The sequence below is a fragment of the Primulina tabacum genome, chromosome 3 (genome assembly GCF_025594145.1).
Source record: "Primulina tabacum isolate GXHZ01 chromosome 3, ASM2559414v2, whole genome shotgun sequence".
In the NCBI taxonomy this organism is placed as follows: domain Eukaryota; kingdom Viridiplantae; phylum Streptophyta; class Magnoliopsida; order Lamiales; family Gesneriaceae; genus Primulina; species Primulina tabacum.
Genome location: NC_134552.1, coordinates 7,049,567 through 7,075,400, shown reverse-complemented (window position 1 = coordinate 7,075,400; position 25,834 = coordinate 7,049,567). Strand labels below are relative to the sequence as shown.

The window sequence follows — 25,834 nt, the reverse complement described above, 5'->3', positions numbered from 1 at the left end:
GCATATGTAATCATTGGTCCAAATAGGAGGTTTGGTGGTTCGAGTAGACTGTCTTAAAGATGGAATGCCAACCTGGGAATTTGGAGATGGCATGGGAACATAAGGATGATCATCAACAGTAGGAGAATTTGATGACGAGGACAAGAACAAATCATCATGATCAAAAAAATATGGATGGAGAACATTGTGAAGTGGTGAATGAGCAGTTGAAAAAGGAAAAATATCCTCGTGGAAGATGACATCTCGAGACACAACAAATTGGTTGGTCGATTTATCTAAAAGCTTGTATCTTTTTTGGTGAAGGGGATAGCCAAGAAAGACATAAGGCTTTGCACGCACATCAAATTTATCAATTGGTTTGGGGTTAGAAGCATAACAGAGACATCCAAACACTTTGATGTGGCCAAAAGAAGGAGACTTGTTGAATAATATTTCAAAGGGAGTTCGATTACCTAGCAACGGTGTTGGAATTCGATTGATCAAGTAGGCGGCATGTAAAACACAGTCACCCCAATAGGGATCAGGTATTGAGGCTTGAAACTTGATGGCTCGAGCTATGTTAAGAATGTGCCGATGTTTTCGTTCAACTAGGCCATTTTGTTGGGGTGTATACGGGCAAGAGCTTTGATGAATGATCCCCAATGAGGTGAGAAAAGAATTACAATCATTATTAAAAAAATCTAATGCATTATCAGTCCTAAGAATCTGAACTTGCTGGTTAAATTGAGTTGAGACAAAGGCCATGAAGCCTTTTAAAATCTGTAGGGTATCAGATTTGAATTGCATGAGAAAAACCCATGTGCATCTCGAGAAGTCATCAACTAATGTGAGGAAAAAACGTGCCCCACTGTGAGTCTGAGTTCTATAGGGACCCCATATATCGACATGGAGTAATTGAAAGATACGGGTAGACTTTGATCGTTCACGAGTAGGAAAAGGATTTCTGGTTTGTTTTGCTAGTGGACAAATAGGACAATGCATTGTAAGAGATTTGTCTTTGATAAAAGGTAAGCATTGTAGACGCGAAATAGACAAATGGCCAAATCTTTTATGCCATGTATCAATATCATCATCCTTACAAGCAGAAAAAACACAAGGATTTGACAGACACGAGTTATTACAAGAACTAATACAGGGCCTTAAGGGTGAGTGAGCTACAGAAGCTATATTGACTGGGAATTGATCAAGGTAGTATAATCCATGCTTTTGTTTACCAGTCCCCATGATCTTCCCAGTTAAGAGGTCCTGAAATAAGCAAAAATTTGGGTAGAATACAACAAAGCATTGATGGTCTTTGGTAAATTGAGAGATGGATATAAGATTGAAGCTAAAGTCAGGGACATGTAAAACTTTTGGAAGAGTACAAGAAGGGGAAATTTTAACAGAACCAGTAGAGAGAATGATGGTGGTTTTACCATTCGGTAGTCTGACAGAACTAGTAGATGAATCGCATGGCTTAGGATTTTGCAAAACACTTGAAGTACCTGTAATGTGAGCATTTGCACCACTATCCAAAATCCATTCATCAGGTTCAGTAAGTGTCATTAGACTAGTAAAGTTACCTGCCAAGTTTGTTGTAGGTTCCGTAGGCGAAGGAAAATGATTTAGTAGCCGTAAGATTTGATGATACTGATCATCAGTAAATGTATGAGCCATAGTGCATACATCCTTAGAACATTCATGAGAGACATCAGAAGCAGCAGGACTTGCAACAGTGTGGTTTGCAGATGCCTTGAAAGGTTTCTGGTTGAATTTGTTATTTTTATTTTGTGGAAACCTTTTATATAACTTGTGGCCAGGAGGATAGCCAATAAGACGAAAACACTGATCCTTTGTGTGTCCAGGGATATTGCAATTCTCACATTTCACCGAGTCATGTCCTTGAGGATAGCCAATTAAACGAAAACACTGATCCTTGTGTGACCTGGAATTTTGCAATTCTCACATTTCATTGAGTCATTCCCCCTGCTCAATGAGGAATAAAAAGCTGCTGTATGCATATTAACAGGAGATGAGAGAACATTTCTGTGTGATTCCTCTTGGCTGAGAATTGAATAAGCTTGATTGACTGATGGTAATTGAGTCATTAGAAGGATTTGACTCCGAATGTGTCCATAGCTTTCATTTAAGCCCATGAGAAATTGAAGGAGATGTTGATCATGTTCAACATAAGCTTTGGCAGTATCACAGCTGCAAGACGGTAGTGTAACAAGTGAAGCATATTCATCCCATAGCCTCTTCAGATGCGAAAAATACGTAGAAATATTGGAAGCACCTTGTGAAAAAAGTGAAATTTCACGATGAAGCGAGTAAATTCTTGATCCACAAATTTTATCAAATCTCTCCTGTAGATCCGACCAAACAATATCAGCCTCTGTACAGTATATAATACCACTGAAGATTTCCTTTGAAACAGAGCTCATGATCCATGACAGAACAATAGCATTACATCGGTCCCACTGATGCAATGTAGGGTGATTTTCTGCTGGTTTTCGATAAGATCCAGTGATGAAACCAAGCTTGTTCTTAGCACGCAATGCAAGTAACATTGCACGACTCCACACACCATAATTTTCATTAGCGATCAATGGATCTTGTACAAGAGAAACTCCAGGAGTGTCCGAAAGATGCAAATAAAGAGGATCATTGAAGCTAATGTTGAGCGGATTCACAGCCATGAATGAAGACGATCAGGTGCGGAAGCAATCAAAGCTCTGATACCATGTTTGAAGATGCTTCCAATCTGAATCAATCTGCCATTGACGGTTATGAGGAGCTTGCCGTGAAGGGAAGAAGAAGGAAATGAATCTGATATTATTGAAAAATGAATTGTCCCAAAAATACAAGAGTTGACCTATTTATATGTGCAAGTTAAAAAACAAACTAACTAATACTACTTGAATTAATCTGTCAAGATGAGTGCCAACTGTCAAGATGAACACTAACAGTCAGCTCGAATTGTCATTGGCAGAGATTAACAAAATCCAATAGAGAACTACCGTGACAAGCAGAATTAGCACCATTCATAAATCACAAAAATTGTTTTGCTCCAGCTGACTCATAAAAATTCAAATAAATAAAAATTCTCTGGTATAAAACCCACCATTGATTTTTTGTAAAAAAATATTAATTTTGGAGGAGATATTTGTTAATAACATAAAAACTCATGTCAGACTTGATATTTGATTCAACCCGACCTATCTATAAAAATATTAATTTTTTTGTCTAAAATTTATTTTTTATTAGTTATGTTACTTCTTAATATTACAACCTTGTTCTTATTCTATAGCTTTAGCCATCTGTCTCACGCCAAAAATTTACGTGAGACGGTCTCACGAGTCGTATTTTGTGAGTCATATATCTTATTTGGGTCATCCATGAAAAGATATTACTTTTTATGTTAAGAGTATTATTTTTTATTGTGAATATCGGTATGACTGACCCGTCTCATACATAAAAATTTGTGAGACCGTCTCACGAAAGAATACTCTACAATTTTCCACGTTCGAATAGTTCAATAAGAAGACTAGTATCCCCTCGCCACGTCAAACTGGAATTCTACCCCAATCGTACCAAATTTTTTTATGCTTATATTTTACGTCATATACATACATAATTTATAGATGGAAAATTATTATAAAATCCAGACAATTTAACTTTTTATAATTTTGTATGTCTCCCTAAAATTAAGAATGCGAATTCATATGGAAAGTATAATATTATATACTGAAATATACATATATTTATAATATTGTGAGAATATGAATAATAAAATTACCAAAATTAATCGGACAAGAGTCAAAAATAAAATCTTGACTATAAATACCAGGAAATCCATTTTACTTATTATTATATTGCATCTTCCCTACGAATATTCAAAATCTCTACGTCCCTTTATCCAATCATCTACGTCCACGTCATGAATACTGACACGTGGGTTTCTTCCGTGCCAACTCTATATAACAGTCTCCTACTGTCATGAAATTTCCATTCCTCGTCTTCCCCACATTCTCACGCAAGAATTGCCCGTGGAATTGACAAACAAGGTGGTGGTGATGGAGGCTAGGGTTTGGGCTTGCGTTTTATTTATCTCGTTGGTGGTGCTTTTGTGCTCGTCTCCGGCGGCGGCGGAGGCGGAGGCGGAGGTGGAGGCGGAAGTGGAGAAAGTTTTGACTCTGGACCACTCGAATTTCTCTGACGTCGTAGAGGGACACGATTTCATCGTCGTCGAGTTCTACGCTCCTTGGTATATCATACGCGTGGATGTGTTTTTGTTTGTGTTTCTTATATTGATCTTGATTATTGTTTTTCGTTGTTTATGTAATCGGATCTTGCATCGTTTTTGACTATGTGGAGAAAAGAAGTTAACTTTGTTGTTTTTTCATCGGAAGAAAAAGGAATTCAGCGATAGATCACTTTTCTGTTTATTCACTGATGATTTGTACTTTTTTTTTTATGTTTGTCGTTATTTTGAGTACAAATCTTTTCAGTGAGTGTTCAGTAAAAAATTGTCTGTGCAAAATCAGAAGGGCGCTTGTTCTTTGTAATCTCAAAAACTGAAGTTGTGTTTAAATATCTTTATCTTCTCCCTTTATAATAGCAAGGGATCTTTATCTTAATTTTGGTCGAGCAGAAATCATATATACATATTGTGGGACACATTTTGATTTTTCAACGTTAGCTTTTGGCATTTTTCGGACTGATGCTTGTATCTGTGTGCTTTGATTACATGTTTATAATAATTTCCTTTCTTTACTTCTGTAACAGGTGTGGACATTGTAAGGCTCTTGCACCGGAGGTAATTATTTCTGCTGTCGCGCTTTTTTTTTTGCCTCCTGTTTTCTATTTTTTTATGCTGAATTTTTAGTTAATTTTTGTAATGTCTTCTTGTTGATGACCTTTTTTTCAGTATGAAAAAGCAGCATCTGTTTTGAGCAGCCATGAACCACCCATTGTCCTTGCTAAAATCGATGCCAGTGAGGAATCAAACAGGGAATTAGCCACTGAATACCAGATCCAAGGTTTTCCTACCATTAAAATCTTAAGAAATGGTGGGAAAAGCATTCAAGAGTATAAAGGCCCGCGTGAGGCAGATGGCATTGTTGGTTATTTGAAGAAACAAGTTGGTCCTGCATCTGCTGAAATTAATTCAGTGGAAGATGCTGGAAGTCTTATCGATGACCAGAGTGTTTTCATTGTATATACCCTTTCCTTAAAAACATCTTTTTTCGGGGTTTACGATCCAATTCTTATAAGTTTGTTAATGTCGTCTACCAGGTCGGGGTGTTTCCCAAATTTTCTGGGGAGGAATTTGAGAATTTCACGGCTTTATCCGAGAAGCTGCGCTCTGATTATGCATTTGGTCATACTCTGTCCTCTAAATTCATTCCGCGGGGTGAATCCGTCAGCAAGCCAACTCTTCGCTTGCTTAAGCCATTTGATGAACTAGTCGTTGATTTCCAGGTAATTTTTATGCTGTAATTCCAGTAAACGATTTTTCGCCGGACTTTCATTAGAGTTCCTCAATGGTGAAATATTCTTTCAATCACGATTTGCAGGATTTTCAAGTTGATGGTATGGAGAAATTCATTGAAGAATCTACCATTCCAATTGTAACTCTCTGGACTAGTGATCCAAACAGTCACACCTATGTTAGCAAATTCTTCAACGGTGGCAACGACAAGGTAAAATTCTTTTTTTTATAGCGGCTTGATAATTGATAATATGCATGAAATTTTTTCCTCGATGTGGCTGACTTAGAAAAAATCTCTCCATAATTAATACTTGAATGAAATGTGGTATTCATCCAAAGTTATTGTTGTAAGCGTCAACGGGGAATATTGTGTAATATTTTATCCACATGCTAATTCATTTGTCCTGGAAGCATCTTCTGCTGCTTCAGATCAATTTCTGGACATTATCGAAGGTTTTATGTTTATGGAAAAGCGATGTTATGTGCACAGGCCATGCTGTTTGTCAACTTCAGTACAGAGCATGATGCTTTCCAGTCAATCTACAAGGATGTTGCTGCCTCATACAAAGGAAAAGGCATAAGTTTTCTGTTGGGGGACATTGATGCTGGTCAAGGAGCTTTCGAGGTGGTCACTCTGTCCATACACCTTTTGGCTCTCCTTTTCTTCTTACATAAGCAGTTAAAGATTAAATGTATTTATCATTATATTCTGGATGGCAGTACTTTGGGCTTAAGTTGGAGCACGCACCTTTGCTTATCATACAGAAAGCCAAGGGACAGAAGTATCTCAACGCAAACATAAAGCCCGATCAAATTGGGTCATGGGTGAAAGATTATGCGGTATTTATTTTGCCTTTTGGTGGTAGCCTATAGTGATAGAAATCTGGTTTGGATTGGGGATCTCCACCTCCTCGCATATACATCATTAAATCAATCGTTGAATTAATGCTTGTGTTTTTTTTTCTTCCAATGCTGACAGAATGGGCTAGTGAAGCCTTTCATCAAATCAGGACCTATCCCTGAAGTCAATGATGAACCAGTCAAGGTGGTTGTTACCGCCAGTCTAGAGGACATGGTTTTTAATTCTGGAAAGAATGGTTTGTATATGACCTTTTAATTATCGGCATCTAAATTGATTTTCATACCTCTATCGTTTCATACTAGCTCTGCTACTCAGTATTTGGTCTTTAAAAAGAAATTCGAAAAATTTGTCATCTAGTTCTGTCATTTGGGTTTTTGATTCATGAGGAAATACCTTCCTCGATAGTTTGAACACTTAACTAATCTCCTGGGAAGATAAAGAATGCCTTTGAGCAATAATGAAGCAATTTTACGTTGTCGGAAATCATGATCATCTTACGGTTTTTAATACAGTTCTGCTCGAGTTTTATGCACCCTGGTGTGGGCACTGCCAGAAGCTGGCGCCAATTTTGGAAGAAGTTGCTATTTCGTTTGAGAAGGATTCTGATGTTCTGATTGCTAAATTAGTAAGATTCCCCGTCTTCCTGACCTGTTCTTCCAAGCATGCAGTAGTGTAATGGTTGCATGCGTGATTTCACTGACTCGCTGGCAGTCACTTGCCAATATACCATGGGAAAATTGGTGGTTTCAATCAAAGTTTTTTTAAGTTCATTTCGACTAGGTATGAAAAATGTGTTTTCACACTTGCTCGTTCTGTAAACACTTCCTACATTTCTCCACCCTTTTAAATGGCGAAGATATAGTTCAACGTCAACTAAAATAGATTCATTTATGGTGTCTCTTCTCAGGATGCGACTGTTAATGATGTCCCAAATGACTCCTTTGAAGTTAGAGGATTCCCTACTATTTACTTCAGATCAGCAAGTGGTAACCTGTCGCAATATGACGGGGATAGAACAAAAGAGGACATAATACAGTTTATTCAAAATAATAGGGATAAGCCTGCCGGATTGACCTCCACTGAATCAGAGACTATCAAATCTGAGTCAACAAAAGAAGCTTCTGTCAAGGATGAGTTATGAGAAGGTACTTATTCTGTAAACTTGGTGGCTCGTGTTTTGCTTCTGCAGCAAAACCAAAAGCACATAATGTTATGCTTCTGCAGCAAATTCGTTCCTCATTAAGCAAGCAATGCATTTTCAGTGGAAAAAACATTAAATTTCATAGTGTTCTAGACTCCGTTTGTTTTGAGAATTTGATTAATTCTGAAGGAAGTTCTTGTATTTGAAATCTTAGGCTATCTTGACGCCAGGGTTTGCGAAGATGAGGACTATACCACAGGGGGGCGGACTGATGATGTCTTTGTTCGGCGGGTTCCTTCTATTTTAAATAAAATGGTATGAGCTAAGTAGTTGTATTGCTAGTGGAAGTTAGAAGTTAGAACTACGGTGTTCTCTGGTTAACCATCATGTACCATCTCTGTAATGGGACATAATTTATCATCAATTTTCAGATTATTCCATCATAAAGAAACTCTATGTATCCTCGAATTTTTATTGGATCTTAAAATAGAAGGCTTATTTTATTGGAAAAAAGGTTTATGTTAACCACTACTCGACCAAGATGAAATCCGGGCAGAGGACCATTCAAAAGACAACATAGTTTCACATGGCAAATATAGTTTCACGTTACTGGGTTAAGTGCTATTCAAAAACCAAGATCTCCATATTCGCCAAAACAGTAGAACGGCAACCAAATACTCCATCTGCAAACAACCTCGACAACTACATTCTGCTGTAGATTATTACCATTCTAGGGAAAAACTGTGAATCCTACTAGCCACATTACTTATCCTTACATCTATTAGCTATCATCGCCTAGTGTCCCTAGCTGCTACCAATTTCTCTCTGCTGCTGATTTTTTGCATCCCGCCTTTTCCCCCATTCATGAACCCTCAAGTGCAACTCCGCAGCAGCAATCAAGAAATGCACACCCTGTTTAGGACTCAGAACGCCCATTATATCTTTCAGAGTTTTCAACCGTAAATTATCTGCCCTTTGTAGGAGTCTGCCCAGGCCTGCCTCCTTGTATCGAAGTCGCATCAATGCGACCCCTCATCCAATGCACCTTCCCCCTTCCTCGTCAGCTCTGTAGCAGAATGAGTTAACTCGACCATAGTCGAGTCAGCCACCGTCTCCTGCAGCTTAGCTTGCTTCTCAGTTATCTCCTCCTTTTGTATAGTCTCCTGCTGCAGTTCATTCACTCGTAATAGCTGACCTGGCGAAAGGTCGCCCAAGTCACCCGTGCTGAGTCCTCGCATCAGTTCTTGGAGCCCGGCCTCAAACTGCAGCCCGGACTTGGAGTACAGCAAGTGGAAGGCCATACTGGGCCTCCACCCGCCAATCCATAGGAAAGCATCCTCAAGACTACTTCTCCACGAGGGGTTAAACATCGACAGTACGTCGAGTTTCGCCCATATCGATTTAGCCTTGTAGTAATGCTCGTAATGCTGGATTACACTTTCGATAACTGGGCGTAGGATCCTCTCGTCGTCCCTCTCCCGTTCCTGGTGGGTTATTTCTCCCCCGCCCTCGCTGCTCGTACTCCCTCAAGGCGGAGACAAGTTCTTCAAGATGCTGGCTTTGCTCGACGAGCCAATACTCGAAAAACTTTTGGAAATTATCGCATTCTTGGGTTATGTTTCTGAGTGCATTCTCCACGTATACTCTGCTGTTGGTCGGAAATGACATGGCGGCGAGTGAAGTCTAAAGGTACAGGCGTACAGCTGGTTCTTTGCCAACCACTTGGTGGACATACCCCCCTCGAGGAAACCATTCCTCGAGCATTTGCAATAAGCGGCGAGGGATCCATTACTTATGCAATAATCTATATCTATATCCCCGTAAAAGTGTGAATAATAGAAATGTTTTCTCATTGTGAACGGACATTATTATCCTTCACATGTTTACTTATTTTCATTATTAGGTAACATATGTGGTAATTTCACATTTAATCTATTAATTAATAATCAATACTAATTAACCACATTTTATGGTTATGATTTTGTGCTTTTGACTTTCTTCTCCATGTTTTTAAATGTTTGAGCTAATTTTTTTAAAAAAATACTATTAAACTAAATAAAACGAATTGAATTGAATTGAAAATAAAATTATATTTAATCAAAATTTTAAATTTATTTTGATAAACTATTAATTTCTAAATGCATGAACTAATATAATATTTTATAAAAATAAATTTAATTGTGAATTTAAATAATATTAATCATAAAAGTTAATAAATTTGAATAAGAAGTACCTATAAAAGTGTGGAAAAATGAATTGGATTATATGATACTAGAAAAAATATTGTTGTACAGTTGCTAAAATGAGAAAAAAATAGGTAGAAAATCAATCAATTTTTTCATTAGTTTTTTCTTTTATTGTTTTTAAAAAAATTAACAAAAAAAGGAAAAAATTGAAAAAGTTAGGCACAAGTTGAATCTATTTTATTGATAACATTTTAATAATAATCAAATGAATTGGAAAATATTATTATACTTAAGTAATTATATTTTATTCTAATTCAAATTTAGTAATTTTTTAATGTTCAATATATATAAAATTCATCAGTAGTATACATGATTTTATTTTTCAAATGATAATAAAAAAATTAAAATATAAATATATAGTGAAAATGAATTCAAATTTTATGTTAATAGCTTCTTTTCCAATTGTGAACGGGCATAATTATCATTTACATGCTTACTTATTTTCATTATTAAGTAACATATGTGGTAATTTCACATTTAGTCTAATAATTAATACTAATTAACCACATTTTATGGTTATGATTTTGTGATTTTGACTTTCTTCCCTTGTCTTTCTTTCATTCTAATAATATTTAATTAAGTCATACTTCATTTACAAAAATTATTTCATTATATATATAAATATAAATGTGGATGATAGAAAAATTTTTTAATTGTTGTAAATAAGCGTGAGAAATAAAATTGAGTTATATTTATATTTTAATTTATATGTAGCAAACAAGTCATCTCCATGTTCTTAAATGTTTGAACTACTTTTTAAAAAATATACTATTAAATTTACTCAATATTAATATCAATTATTTTTTCCATTTTAATAATTTTCTTGGACTTTCATTTAAATTCTAAATTAAATTAATTACTTTATTTATTGTTCTATTTCACTATCATTTGAATACATTCAATGAATTATTAAAAATAAATTTTAATGTAATTAGATTTTAAAAAAAACTTCAAAAAATTATATATATAAAGGACCCATGATAAAGTATCTGCGTACTTTGAACGAAGAGTCATTCAAATATATTCTAAATTAAATATTGACAAATGAAAAATTAAAAAAAATAATCATTATTACTTTTAAATTAAATAAAACGATTTGAATTGAAAATAAAATTATATTTAATCAAAATTTTAAATCTATTTTGTCAAACAATTAATTTCTAAATACATGAACAAATATAAGATATTATAAATCTAAATTTAATTATGAATTTAAATAATATTAATAAAAAAATTAATAAATTTGAATCAGAATAACCTATAAAAGTGTGGACAAATGAATTGTTCATCCAGATACATAGGATGATATGATACTAGAAAAATATTGTTGTACATTTGCTAAAATGAGAAAAAAATATGTAAAAAATCAATCAATTTTTTTCATTAGTTTTTTCTCACTAATATTGAAAATAAATAAAATAAATTGAATGATTAATTGTTTTAATTATTTTCGTAGATTTTATTTTATTTAAGTCTCCCCATATTTATATATTATCAAATAGTACTCAATCATAACAATAATGTCATGACATTGTTGTACAGTTGCTAAAATGAGAAAGAAATATGTAGAAAATCAATCAATTTTTTCATTAGTTTTTCCCATTAATTTTGATAATAAATAAAATAAATTGAATGATTAATTGTTTTAATTACTCTCATAGATTCAATTTTATTCAAGTCTCCCCATATTTATATATTATCAAATAGTACTCAATCATAACAGTATGACATGACATTTTATTTGTATTCGTAGAGTTATTAACATACAAGTATATAATGACAATTATATTGACAAAAAGGTAATCAAACATTAAATAAAAAAATCAATAAACACTTAATTTGAACCAAAAAAAATATTTTGAGCTTATTCACATATGTTATCACAATTGATACATTTTCAGCTTATTTTTCTAAAAAAAATCAATGAAGTCGTCTATTATATGAAGAAAAAAAGTATAGTCAAATGGTAAATAGATAAAATTATTATGAAATTGTTTTAAAAAATGACACAAATGAGTCAAAAAAGAGTAAGAACAAAATATTCCTACAAATAATTCTTAGTATAACGTTACCATAACTAAATTGAAAATTATGTTGGTGTAGAGTAAGTCTCTTGTGAGACGGAATTTTATCTGTGAGACAGATCAACCCTACCGATATTCACACAAAAAAGTAATACTCTTAGCATAAAAAGTAATATTTTTCACGGATGACCCAAATAAGATATTCGACCCACGAAATTGATCTGTGAGACCATCTCACAAGAGTTTTTGTGGTTGGTGTAATGAGAATCATCAGTTGTGCAAATAATATACAAATTAAAATTTTAATGAGAGAGAAAATTGTCAATAATTAATTTTCTATATTTTATGTTAAAATTCTAAATTTCTATCTTTGTGATGCCTTTGAATTTGTATAGAGGAATATATAGTTGTATCTATTTACAATTGTAAAATAATTAAGTTATGACAATTATATCACTTAAATTATTAAGTTATGACAATTATATCACTTAAATTAATATGATATCATGAATTTTAAAATATGAAAAAAAGTTAGACCATTATAAATATGACATTATCATCATTCTTATGGAACCTCTAAAATATTTCTTATTATCATGAGTCGCAATTTGACCATCCTGATTAATAATTAATAAGAATTGATTATCCATTGTTATTACTATCTCATTATTATTTATTATCTCATGTCTCACCATTTTGTGTGTTAAGTTTTATTGTTTTTAATTAACAAAAAAAGAAGAAAAAGTTGAAGAAGTTAGGCACGATATGAATCTAATTTATTGATAACCTTCTAATAATAATCAATTGATCAATTGAAAAATAGTATTATACTTAAGTAATTATAATTTATTCTAATTCAAATTTATTAACTTTTTAATGTCCAATATATATAGAATTCATTAGTAGGGTACATGATTTTACTTTTCAAACGATAGTAAGAAACATCTTAAAATATAAATATATAGTGAAAACGAATTCAAATTTTCAGTTAATAGCTTCGAACCTTAGCAAATGTAATTCTAAAAAAATGAGAGGATAATGATTATGATGATACATGACACTGAAGATTAATTTAGAGTGGTGATATTTTTTTCTCTTTTCTGAGATAGAATAGTGATATTTCAATTATTAATTTAATGAAATGAATCTCCATTTAATAACATTGTTGGAAATGAAGTTTTCTTATTTCACTGCTTTAAGCAAATATATCTAGGACATAGAAGGAGTTAGGGATGACAACTTTCCCCACGGGTTTGGGACCTTGCGGCCTGCGGGGATAACCCGAAACGGGGACGAGAACCCCGATTTTTTCGGGTTGGGATTTGGGATCGGGTATTTTTTAATCTCCGAAGTAATTAATTAAAATATATTCATATAATTCTATGTACACTCTTATATTGCTTAATCAATTCAAATCCTTTCATATCATTGTATTTGTATTGTTATATTAGTTTAATTTATTACTTAATCTGATAAATCATTATTCCAAATTCTTATAATTTGTTTTAATCTATCTTTTTCCGAATTAAATGTTGTTTGATAGATTGAATCACGTTATGCAAGGATTAAAAATATTTTTATTATTAATTTATTTTTTAGTTATTTAGAATATGGGTTCACGTGCGAATGCACGTGCTTTTATACTAGTACCTATAAAAGTGTGGATCACTCATTTATTTTCCGATTGTGAAAAGACACAAATGTCTTCTTATTAATATGAATTCAAAAAATCATATAAGGATATATATGTAAAATTGTAACAAATGCTATTAAATTGTCATTACAACATACATTGATTGTAGTAATTTATATCATTTCAATAATAAAATGTAAATCCTATATTAATTTCATCATTATTAATAAAATCTTTGTATGTGACAATTGTATATTCATTATATAGAGCCTTATAAATAATATTCAAAAATTGTTGTTAACCTTTCATTCAAAAATTGATATTACCCTTTCATAATTTTCATTTAGAGCCTCTTGAGTGTCACCATTGGATTAAAGATTTTACTCACTCTGTATATTTTTTTAGCAATCATTATTACTTTTCAATTAAATAAAACGATTTGAATTGAAAATAAAATTATTTTTAATCAATTCAAATTGATTTAAAATTATAGTTTGACAAAATTGATTTAAAATTTTGATTAAATATAATTTTATTTTCAATTCAATTTTTGTACAGTTGCTAAAATGAGAAAGAAATATATAGAAAATCAATCGATTTTTTCATTAGTTTTTTCCCACTAATATTGATAATAAATAAAAATAAATTGAATTATTAATTGTTTTAATTACTCTCATAGATTCTATTTTATTAAAGTCTCCTCGTATTTATATATTATCAAATAGTACTCAATCATAACAATAACGACATGACATTTTATTTGTATTTTTAGAGTTATTTACATACAAGTATATTATGAAAATTATATTGACAAAAAGGTAATCAAACATTAAATAAAAAAATCAATAAACACTTATTTGAACAAAAAAAAATATCTTGAACTTATTCACATATGTTATCACAATTGATACTTTTTCAGCTTATTTCTCTAAAAAAAATCAATGACGGTATCTATTATATAAAGAAAAAAGTATAGTCAAATGGTACATAGATAAAATTATTATGAAACTGTTTTAAAAATGACACAAATGAGTCAAAAAGGAGTGAGAGCAAGATATTCCTACAAATAATTCTTAGTATAACGTTACCATAACTAAATTGGAAGTTATGTTGGTGTAGAGTAAGTCTCTTGTGAGACGATCTCACGAATTTTATCTGTGAGACAGGTCAATCCTACCGATATTCACAAAAAAAAGTAACACTCTTAGTATACAAAGTAATATTTTATTCATGGATGACCCAAATAAGATATTCGATCAACGAAATTGATCTGTGAGATCATCTCACAAGAGATTTTGTGGTTGGTGTAATGAGAATTACCAGTTATGCAAATAATATATACAAATTAAAATTTAAATGAGAGGGAGAAAATAATCTATAATTAATTTTTTATATTTTATGTTAAAATTCTAAATTTCTATTTTTGTGATGCCTTTGAATTTGTATAGAGAAATATATAATTATATCTATTTACAATTGTAAAACAATTAAGTTAAGACAATTATATCACTTAAATTAATATGATATAATAAATTTTAAAATATGAAAAAAAATTAGACCATTATAAATATGACATTATCATCATTCATCTGGCACCTCTAAAATATTTCTTATTATCATGAGTCGCGATTTGACCATCCTGATTAATAATTAATAAGAATTGATTATCCATTGTTATTACTATCTCATTATTATTTATTATATCATGCATCACCATTTTGTGATGTTGAATTTAATTGTTTTTAATTAACAAAAAAAGAAAAAAAATTTGAAGAAGTTAGGCACGATATTAATCTAATTTATTGATAACCTTCTAATAATAATCAATTGAATTGAAAAATATTATTATATTTAAGTAATTATAATTTGTTCTAATTCAAATTTATTAATGTAATACACTTGTCCCACGTCTGAAAAATGAAAGATTTAAAATGAGTTTATAATGGCTTACAATGGACTTCTATAGCAACTTGGGTTAATCATTTTCGTAAAGCGAGGACGAATACGAAGTTGTTGCTATAGGGGTCCGTTGTGCAGTCACGCATCCGCGGGTCCGGGCTTTGGGCGTGACATAATGGTATCAGAGCCGGTCACCGGCATGGAACACCGAGTTTGACTATAGTAAGAAAGTAAAGATTTTAGTAGCACTTTTAAAAAAGATTATACATACGACAAATTTATAAATTCAGCACACACAAATTTGGTGATATTCGAAATATCTACTAAGATTGATTAAGATTTAGACATTAAATTAAATGTCTAAAGCTAAACCTGACAATGGTTCTCAAGAACAGTAGAACCAAAATCAGACTAAATTTTTTCTTAGTCTCAATTCCAAAATCAGTTATCATAATTTTGTAATTTAAAAATTCTTTAATAGAAAATTGTAAAATAAGAAATTTTGAAAATAATATTACATAAAAATTGAATAGATATTCGATAATAAAAAATACATTAGAGAAATAATATTTTCTTCGTACATAATGCTTACAAATAATATTAAAAGAATAGCTTTTTTTTAATAAAATATATATTTTTATTAAAAATATTAAAAGAATATATATTTAACTATTATACTTATAAAAGTGTAAAAAGAATAACAAAGTTTTTCATTGTAACTTTTCTACTATTCCCATAAATTGTGTGTGGTTAGATTAATTGTATGAAAAATTTTCTACACAATCATTAAATACATGAAGATCATAATAGTATTTTTATTTTTTAATAGAAATTTGTAACAAAATAAATTTTGAAAATAATGTTACATAAAAATTGAATTGATATTTGATAATAAAAATACATTAGAGAAATAACATTTTCTTGATACATAATTCTTAGAAAAAATATTAAAAGAATAGATTTTTTAATTTTAAAAAATAATTAAAAATATTAAAAGAATATATATTTAACTATTATACTTATAAAAGTGTAAAAAGAATAACAAAGTTTTTCATTGTAAATTTTCTACTACCCCCTTAAATTGTGTGTTGTTAGATTAATTGTATGGAAATTTTCTACACAATTTATAGGAAATCTATGCATTAAAAATGAATATATCTTTGATAAAAAAATATTTTTTTATCTATATACCTACAAAAGTGTAGATCATTAGCCATGTTTTCCAATTGTCAAAAAATAAAAATGACCTCCTCATCAATACAAATCCTAGATTCAATAAAGATATATTTGTAAATTTCTAATTGTTGCAAGTGTAAAAATGAAATATCAAAATTTTTTATTTATTCCGCCTAATATATAATTAATTAGTAGCCTAATTATTCCACATAATATATAATTAATAGTCTAACAAATGCTAATAAATTTTCAGTACAATATACATTGATTGTAATAATTTATATCACTTCAAGAATAAAATGTAACTCTTATATTAATTTTCTCAAATATTTCATCTTTATACTAACTTTAAATATTTTATCCTTTTAATTTTCTTTCTACATGTTATTTTATGATTTTAATGCAATTTTGTTATTATATTTTAATGTAGTTTCTGATTAAATAATAAATCATATTATCACAAGAAGATATAAGAAAATATAATTATATATGCAATAATACAATAACATGATAAGTATATAATAATATAAAATTTAATAATAATAATATATTTATAATTTTTTTACTAAGAATTGAAAATAAATAATTTAATAAATTTTTTAGTATAATTTATATCAATAATCATGAATGTTAATATATTAATAATATCATAAAATATGAATCTGATAGAAAAATTAAGAGAGCTAGCTATAATAAAAAATTTAAATATTTTAGTAGCAATTTTTAAAAAAAATATATATATCAGACAAGTGTTTTAGTGGAATCCTTCCTACAGAGGAAGAAGGAGTATGAGTGTTTTTCTCCGAACATCCATAAATTCTCGTGTCTTTACTTTTCACAAGTTTTTACATTTCAAACTATATCTTGTTGTTTAGATTGTCAACCGGTTGAAAATATTAGAAATATTGAATCGTCTTTCACACTTTTCACGTGGTTCATATTCTAACCGTTTGAGAAAATCTTTCAACCGCCTAAAAACGATTGAAGACAAATTTTAAAAGCAAATATTTTTAAAAGAGTTTATTCACCCCAACTAAATTCTTTTCTGATCCCAGTAATATACAATCACTGAACACATACAAATACATAATATATATATATATATATATTTGTAATTGATGGCTTAATGAAAAATATAAATTATATACTTTTAAAAAAATTATTTATTAACTAATGTATATGAAAATTAATTTATCTATAATATATAATTCTAAAGCAAAAGGTAAAATAATTCTGTATGAGGTTAAATAATATTTAAATTGAATATTATGGGTTATATTTTATTATCAATATTATTATTTCATTAGTTTTGATAATATTTTGATGAGTTAGTCACAAATATTTTAAATATTCACGTGCATCGCACGTGCTTCTTGCTAGTATGCACTAAAGCTACGAATGTGGATCACTCGGTTATCATTGCATGCCAGTTTTTCAACAGAAAAGAGGGGTCCGGAGTTGCATGATTTTCTGATATCAAGAAGGTCTAATCTTTGTAATTATTCAGAACAGCGGTGTTCGGTGCTGATACAATTTGTAAAATGGATATATACCTTATTAATTTAAAAGGAATTTTGCGATTTTCATATTAAGTATTAATTTCTCTATTAAAAAATCCATTGTGAAGTTGACTTTTTTAATAATTTTTTTAATATATGTAGAAAGTCGTTCAAGTCTATGGAACGGAAGAAGGGATGGAGTATAATCTAAGAGGTCTAGTTTTGCAAAAGATCCACTTGTGAAAATCTCCCTCAATATGCACACTTGCGCCGAGAAAAAGTCTCACATGTCCAACACGTAATTATGGGGCTCATGACACCAAATTTCTAAGAGGTCATGGTTTGGTACTTAACAATAAAATAAGACATGAATAAAAAATATATGTCGAAATGAAATAAAGATGTGAATCAATGATTGATTTATTTTATTTATGTTATTGATATCAACAAAATAGAATGACTATTCATATAATTTCATTAGCATTATTCATGTGTGTACCACCTTGTAAAGAATGAAGTTAGGAATATTTAATTTTACATGTACAATCAAATTTGTACAACAATTCTTACAACATAAAAAATTTAATGCAAAATTCAATTTATCAATATAAATTCAGTACAAAATCTCATTTTATAATAATAAAATCTTATTATATAATAACAAAATCTTACAATGTAATTATTTTAAACATGGTTATACGAAATATTTGTTGTGTTTTTAGTATTATTCTTATTTTGTTACCGCAGTCATTCACATTTACCAAGCATATTAATATTATATTATTATACTTCTGTATATTTTTCCCAGGCAGATGGAATGCCTGTGAAGTGAATTCTAAGGATCTAGGATTGTTTCGGGAAAAAAAGAGAACCGTAGAAAGAACACGTAGTCTTATATTTCATATCAAACATGCCTAAATTTATTATACAATGATATTTTTTTAATAAAAAAAGTTATTATAATTTTCAAAAAATAAAAGTGGCGTTTAAGAGTAATAGACAGGGATGTAAACGAAAATTTGAAAATTCAACTTAGGTTGGAATTATTTTTATTCGAGTTTGAACTCGATTCGAAGTTTAAAAATTTTGATTTGAACTCAGTTTGAATTAACTCTTGAGTTCGAATTCGGTTCGGTTCGAAATATTTGAACATACTTCAAACTATTTGAAGTATTATTAGAAAATAAGTAATTGAATGAATCGAAATTTATACATGATTATGTTATATTAAAAGTTTATCAAATTATTATAAAAATTTATAAAAAATTATGTTATAGTATTGAAATTTAAATTCTCCCATGACAGATCATCGAGGCTGGTGATGTATTGCAGTGTTCGATGATGGAACTGGTGAATCAGCGCTGATATTCAGATGAGAAAAGAAGAGAATAATTATTATTATTGAGGAAAATGAGTGGTCAAGAGGATCCTCCAGCTCCGAAACGCAAGACTGCGGCTCAAAAGCGCCATTCGTCCCCCGTTAAGCCATCGGAGAACGGAACTGCTACCGATGGGTCCTACCCGAAGTCCACGTCGCCAACACAAGCGTAAGCTCCCCAAATTTGCATTTTTATTTTATTATTTTCTTTGGGTTCTTGTGTTGCATTTGCATGCTGCTTCAGATTTAAGAATTGATATGGATTGTTGAATGTAGAAAGAGTAAAAATTGGATCTTGAAGGTGGGATTCTTCAGCTTGAGCTCAAACGGGATCACGTGATGTCTTATAATTTTTTTGATCAAATGATGGTTCTTTCTTTCTTTCTTTTTCTTTTTAAGGTATCAACGGATGTCCTATTAAGGTTATGCTTCACGAATTTAAATATTTCCCATATAAAAGATACTTCTTGGATTATCAACTGATTACACGCATATCAAATAAAGTTTAAGCCGGATCCATGCATGTTAAGTTATCCGAAGGCTTGAATTGCACGTGGTATATTTCATCCCGAATTGCAGTTATAGCCTGGGTTATTGCTGCAGCTTGGTTTCCGGTTATGGAAGTCGACAGTGTACATGCATGCGAAAATGCCACAGTTTAGTCACTTCTGTGATGTTTGGGGAATTTTGTCAAAAAAAATTGGAACCCTGCTGTCAAATAGTTGAAATTTGTCAAATTTAAATAATTTTGATTTTTTTTTCATGTTTTTGTGTTTTAATGAGTTTCGATCCTTTTTTTTAAACAACAACTAACTCTGGTGCAATTTTTTTTTATTGCGACTCCATTTTCTTTTACTGCAGGGTAGACTGTTGTTTGCTTATACGCTTGTTGATTATGTACATTTATATATGTAGCACTGTTGTTGGGGAAAGGACGGTGAAGAAACTGAGGTTATCTAAGGCACTTACGGTTTCTGAAGGGACCACTGTGTTAGATGCCTGTAAGAGGATGGCAGCGAGGCGTGTCGATGCTGTGCTGCTTACTGATGCTAATGGCCTTCTTTCGGGAATCCTAACTGATAAGGTCCTAATGTAACCAGCATTGAATTTGCGATTACTCTGTTCAGATATTTCCTTAGGTTGGTTTTTAATATGTAATTTGATATCACTGCAATGAAAATATCTTTCTGAAAGAAGGCAAATTATAATGCAATACTGCTGAAGTACTGCAATTTTTTGTCACATAACTAATCATCTTTCCGCGCCTAAAAATTTTAGTGATATGCTGCATTTTATCGTGACCGTGGTTTTTTATATTCTAATGTTGGTCTTTTGTGCATAGGATATTGTGACTAAGGTCATAGCTGAGGAGTTGAGGCCAGAGCAGACAATGGTTTCAAAAGTGATGACAAGGAACCCAATATTTGTGAATTCAGATACGTTGGCTATTGATGCTCTTCAGAAGATGGTGCAAGGTTGCTTTTTCTGTGCAATTTGTTTAGCTCGTTGGATTCTTCATGCACCCAGCTTGCCTTGGTTGTTGGTAAAAAACAAAAATCAAAATTTGAAGCTTTATGGACAATCTACATAAATAACTGACATGACGCATAAAGAACTGGCAGCTTTAGCAGAATAATTCTACTGTACTAGATTGGGGATTTACGAAAGCTGTTTCAGCTGCACAAAGGTTTTATTGTAATATAATAAAGAAGGCAAAAGGCAATCTTGCTCAGCGATGGGAAATCTGTAATTGTATGGGATAAAATATGATGTTTAGACTTATCACGAGATAAAAATTACTTTCTTAATCACATAGTAATGGTGCTACCCCTCTAACTTGTAAGTTTGTCTTACATTAAGTCCTCAAATGTCATTGCGTTGTTTTCATTTCTTCTAGAACCCAAATTAATTCTTTTTTCTTTTTTTTTTATCTAATATACTCTGTTACATTTCTTACACTATTTGCCAAGTTTTTATTGTTAGACTTCTTTTATTTTGTCTTTCTAGCTAGATTTATGAAAAATGTTATTCTTAGAGAATAATACATTCTTCATCAACATTGGATGTGCTTCAATGATCTTCCTGATCTATTTCATTTTATGTCTTTATTCTTACAAGTTAATTCTAAGTGCATTGTTTTGTCCTTTATTCCTTCAATAGGGAAGTTCCGGCACCTTCCTGTTGTTGAGAATGGGGAAGTTATAGCTTTATTAGATATCACAAAATGCCTTTATGATGCCATATCAAGAATGGAGAAGGCTGCAGAGCAGGGAAGCGCCATTGCAGCGGCAATCGAAGGAGTTGAACATCAATTTGGATGTGATTTCTCTGGTTAGTTTATCGGTCCGTATCTAATAGTTGTAACATATCGATAATCATGTGTAAGGAAACTAATTATTGTTTACATGTCTATAGTTTCTGACATTGCATAGAAAGGTTGACATGGATCTGAAAATATCTTCTGCCATTTATCTCCATTTATTGCAGTGAGTGTTAATCCTTAAAGTGGAATTATGAATTGGTTATCATCAATGAAATAGTGTCTAGTATTTCTGTTGCAGGGTCATGTAGTCAATGTAAGAAAATGTTGATAAAGCAAAATTTAGAGTGCTACACTCATTTACCAGTTTTTAGAATACGCTTATGACTACGGCTGAGTATATTTGATACACTAGGAAGAAGCAGTTTGTCTGCTTGGGGTGTTTGACTAAGTTATTTAATGGCTAATTAGGTTTATCATGTGGCAGTTGGCCAATGAACTCTGAATTTGGCATTGAGAAAATTAAGTCCAAGTTGTGAAGTTTGTGGCTGTTGAAACTTAAATTTACTTGGTCAAAGACCATGCACAGGTTCCAACAAACCCTTCCAAAAATATGGCGACGTCCTTAGTCTAGCCCATTATGAGAGCATTCACAAGTCTGTAATCGTCCCAGTGTCACCCAGTTGGGATTTCTATGCAACATTTAAGGTTTTTGTAGATTTTGTAATTGACCGATGGAACAACCTTGTTCCTAGTTATCTGATCTTGTATATGTTAGAGCTGAACTCCTTAACTGAGAGTACGAAATGTTTAAGCCCTTATCTCCCATTTAGAAGATAGTATACCTAATGGAAACGATCCTATGATCATTTCACACTAACTTTTCCAACCATTTTGGTATGGGTTTTGGAAATATAGTCATTTGTACTTCATAATTGTTAGTTTATACTGCATTACTTGTTTAATTTTCTTTTTGTCTGTTTCTATCACTACATCTGATGCTTGAACCCAAGATGACAGCTATTGGTGTTTGAAATAATGTCCATTTAGTTTTGTAAGATCAACTCAGAGAACATTTTCTCACATCTTGTTAATTATGTTGCATTACTTGTCTGAAATGTTTTTCGATTTCAATACCAACTTGATGTCGACAGAAGTTTCTTTGTTCTTTTCTTTCTTCTGCATCTCTATGCCATTAGCTTTTGTAGAAACATTGAAGGAGCTCATGTTCAAGCCTTCTTTATCAACCATCATTTCCGAAAATCATAGGTAGGATGGAACTTGTAGAGCATCCTTTTTTATTTCGTTGACACTGGGTTTGAAGTTACTAAGTACTAACTTCATAGTATCACTTTTCAGGGTTGCAACAGTATCTCCTTCAGATTCTGTTTATGATGCTGCTCAAAGGATGCAGGAATTTCATGTCAATTCTGTTCTTATAATGACAGGAGAAAAAGTTGAGGGAATACTAACGTATGCCTTTTTGTGTCGCAAATAAAATTTGTTTTGTAACATCGAAGAAACATGTGGTGTAGATAATAATTGAACCGAGTTTTTTTATCATTCGTCGTAGTTACTTTTGGGTATTTATTGCAGTTCAAGGGACATACTCAAGCGAGTTGTGGCTCGAAATCTCTCATCGGATCTCACCCAGGTGGAAAAGGTTAAAAGTTCATTTTAATAAAGTTGTATAATTTAAATAGTGTACTCTTTGTTTCATATCAAGTGACACACACAAAACTATCATAATATGTTACATATATCATGAGAAACCTTTTGCTCCTTGGTTATAAAGATATCAATGAGAGTAATGTAGAGTTAGTGTGGTCAAGTTTCTTTCCGCCGGTTCTTCTAGTTTTTCAACTGGTGTCTTGTTTGTTACCCTTTTTAAATTAGTAACCGAAACACACGATGAACAAAAGACTCATATCCGAACTTCGGTCAATTGATTTTACTTTTTGCTTTCCTGAATTTTGTGTTTGAATTATTCTTGGAGTAAGTCCTTGATTGGGGACTCTTCTTATGTCGTCCGATAAAAAGTAATAGTTAATAGTGGAATGTGTTTCTTGAGTGTCTGTTTCTTTTGACTTATCCTGTTTTATGCTACTTCTCTTTCTCAAGGTAATGACCCAGAACCCCGAATGTGCAACTCTGGAGACTACAATTCTTGAAGCCTTGCGTGTAATGCATGATGGGAAATTTTTACATCTTCCAGTGGTGGAAAAAGGTGATCACCTCTTTTCACGACAGTGATGTTATTGCCACCTTTGAATTTTTAATATTATTTTTCTGGGTCAGATGGAGGTATTGCTGCATGCTTAGATGTGCTGCAAATAACTCATGCTGCAATTTCTCTGGTAAAGTTCTTCTCTCTGAATTGTGTGGAGTCATTGCTGTTTCCAGTGCATTTTATACCTTTTTTTCTCAATGCCTGTGGAAAGTGGATATTTATAGTCATCATGAATTTTAGAACTCCTTGAATATGCTTACTTTTATCAATAGTGAGAATGCAATTTTTAAAATGAGTAGAAACTAGAATTAGTGAACATGCTAATGTGTTAATATGCTCTCTCAGATTGTGTAGATAATAAAAAGTTTTATCTTTTATGAAGGCGAACACCGGTTCTGGTGCTGCCAATGACATTGCAAACACGGTGATGCAAAAGTTCTGGGATTCAGCCCTAAGTTTAGAGCCACCAGATGATTATGACACTCACAGGTCTTCCTTTATGGTTTCGATTAAACCCGTTGTATGAATGACCCATAGGAATGGCTGCTACACTTGTGTGTTTTTCATACAGTGAGACGTCAATGTCTCATTATATGGCATCAGATGGAATAGAACAAGTAAAGCCTAGATACATATCTCTTGGTCTTGGAAATTCATTTTCTTTCAAATTCGAGGATCAACAAGGACATGTACATCGATTGAATTCTGGTGAGGATGACAAACATATGAGTTGGCATTTGAGATTCAATCTTGACAAAAATATAAAATTCATGCACTTGGATTTGTTGTGCATTGTCTCTTGTTTTAAGAAAGTCTTTCTCTGTTCGGAGACATGAGTTGGCATTTGAGCTCCAATCTTGACAAAAATCTAAAATTCAAGCACTTGGATTTGTTGTGCATTGTCTGTTGTTTAAAGAAAGTTTTTCTCTGTTCGGATGAGATATTTAATGTCATCTGTTAGCTGTGTAAACCAAAAAATTTGCTTTAAATCGGTTCTTTTTAAGTTGGATTGATAATGCTAATAATATCAGTATCAAGTGGCGGTGGTCTGTCAGAGTTTTTTAGATTTCAATTAAATTAGAGAGTAAATGAAATTTATGGCATGTTGAAACGCAGAACCAGGGCTTCTTGTTATATTTTCTACTGATTCAGGTGCAGATAATTTATATGATCTTGTTTCTGCTATTATGCAAAGGATGGGTGTGGATGAATCCTACGATCATGGTCGCCCTCAACTTTTGGTGAGTGCAAATACGTTAAATGATTCCCATAATTGTTTTGCTTTAAATATTGTTCTCGATGTCTTCTTTTTAAATTCTTTTTTAGTATGAGGATGATGAAGGCGATAAAGTGTTGCTCACCATGGATGGAGATCTTGTTAATGCTGTTAACTACGCGAAATCAGCCGGACTAAAGGTGCGAGAATGGTACCTTCCCTGGAACATTTTGTAAAAAGAAATTCGTTGTTTAAAAACTGAGAATGTATTCATAGTTTGATGATTTGTTTGTTTGTTATTTAATCCTTTCAGTTATGCGTTAAGGTTATACCTCATAGTTGAACCAATCTGAAAATTTCCCAGGTTTTGAGGTTGCATGTGGATTACTCCAATGCAAGTGAGGGGAATCCCTCTTCTGATGCAGAAACTGCACAAAAAGCTGGAGCTATCGCTCTGCGCACCGGCATTTTTGCAGGGGCGATCGTTTTAACTGGTGTTTGCGTGTTGGTCTACCTGAAGCACGCTAAAAGGTGACACTGTACCAGGGATGATTCAGCACTCATGCTAATTGCTTGCCAGGGAAACAAGATGTGATGTGCCACGGTGTAAATAACAAGTTAAAGCAGGCAAAAAACCAGTGATTTCGTGTTCCAGAACTGCCATTGTAATAAGCACTTGGTGGCCCAGTAGCTCCATGAATTTTGGAATTGGGTAACCAATATTTATTCTAATAGGAGATAATATTTTAAGGAAAATTCAATAATCAAGGTTCTAATTATTTCTCAAGTCGTTTAAC

At 31.8% G+C, this 25,834-nt stretch overlaps 3 protein-coding genes and 1 pseudogene across 6 annotated transcripts; 2 read left to right on the top strand and 2 right to left on the bottom strand.

The window, feature by feature from the left end:
• Positions 1-1,895: 1,895 nt before the first annotated feature.
• LOC142538342 (uncharacterized) lies at positions 1,896-2,678 on the bottom strand. The gene has a single exon (XM_075643684.1). It carries the CDS (start codon positions 2,676-2,678, stop codon positions 1,896-1,898), a length of 783 nt encoding a protein of 260 aa, XP_075499799.1.
• Positions 2,679-3,944: 1,266 nt separating this feature from the next.
• LOC142539727 (protein disulfide-isomerase-like) lies at positions 3,945-7,927 on the top strand. 2 transcript variants are annotated; one of them, XM_075645381.1, is made up of 11 exons: positions 3,945-4,246; positions 4,768-4,798; positions 4,910-5,197; positions 5,278-5,463; positions 5,559-5,684; positions 5,964-6,098; positions 6,194-6,313; positions 6,453-6,570; positions 6,848-6,960; positions 7,243-7,480; positions 7,707-7,927. In XM_075645381.1, the coding sequence occupies exons 1-10, from the start codon at positions 4,056-4,058 to the stop codon at positions 7,474-7,476; spliced, it is 1,542 nt and encodes a 513-aa protein (XP_075501496.1). In that variant the 5' UTR covers positions 3,945-4,055; the 3' UTR covers positions 7,477-7,480; positions 7,707-7,927. The 2 variants fall into 2 exon arrangements, with proteins under 2 accessions (XP_075501496.1, XP_075501495.1); XM_075645380.1 differs by having other exon boundaries at positions 3,958-4,246; positions 7,691-7,927.
• A 133-nt stretch (positions 7,928-8,060) lies between these two features.
• LOC142539728 (protein DELAY OF GERMINATION 1-like) lies at positions 8,061-9,273 on the bottom strand (annotated as a pseudogene).
• Positions 9,274-19,229: 9,956 nt separating this feature from the next.
• Positions 19,230-25,812, top strand: LOC142539726 (CBS domain-containing protein CBSCBSPB3-like). Of its 3 annotated transcripts, none has more exons than XM_075645379.1 (14): positions 19,230-19,500; positions 20,247-20,415; positions 20,674-20,806; positions 21,492-21,662; positions 22,791-22,860; positions 22,951-23,064; positions 23,188-23,254; positions 23,713-23,818; positions 23,890-23,948; positions 24,204-24,310; positions 24,393-24,529; positions 24,974-25,062; positions 25,148-25,248; positions 25,402-25,812. In XM_075645379.1, exons 1-14 carry the CDS (start codon positions 19,364-19,366, stop codon positions 25,406-25,408), a joined length of 1,467 nt encoding a protein of 488 aa, XP_075501494.1. In that variant the 5' UTR covers positions 19,230-19,363; the 3' UTR covers positions 25,409-25,812. The 3 variants fall into 3 exon arrangements, with proteins under 3 accessions (XP_075501494.1, XP_075501493.1, XP_075501492.1); XM_075645378.1 differs by having other exon boundaries at positions 22,800-22,860; positions 25,148-25,237; positions 25,402-25,803; XM_075645377.1 differs by having other exon boundaries at positions 25,148-25,237; positions 25,402-25,801.
• Positions 25,813-25,834: the final 22 nt, after the last annotated feature.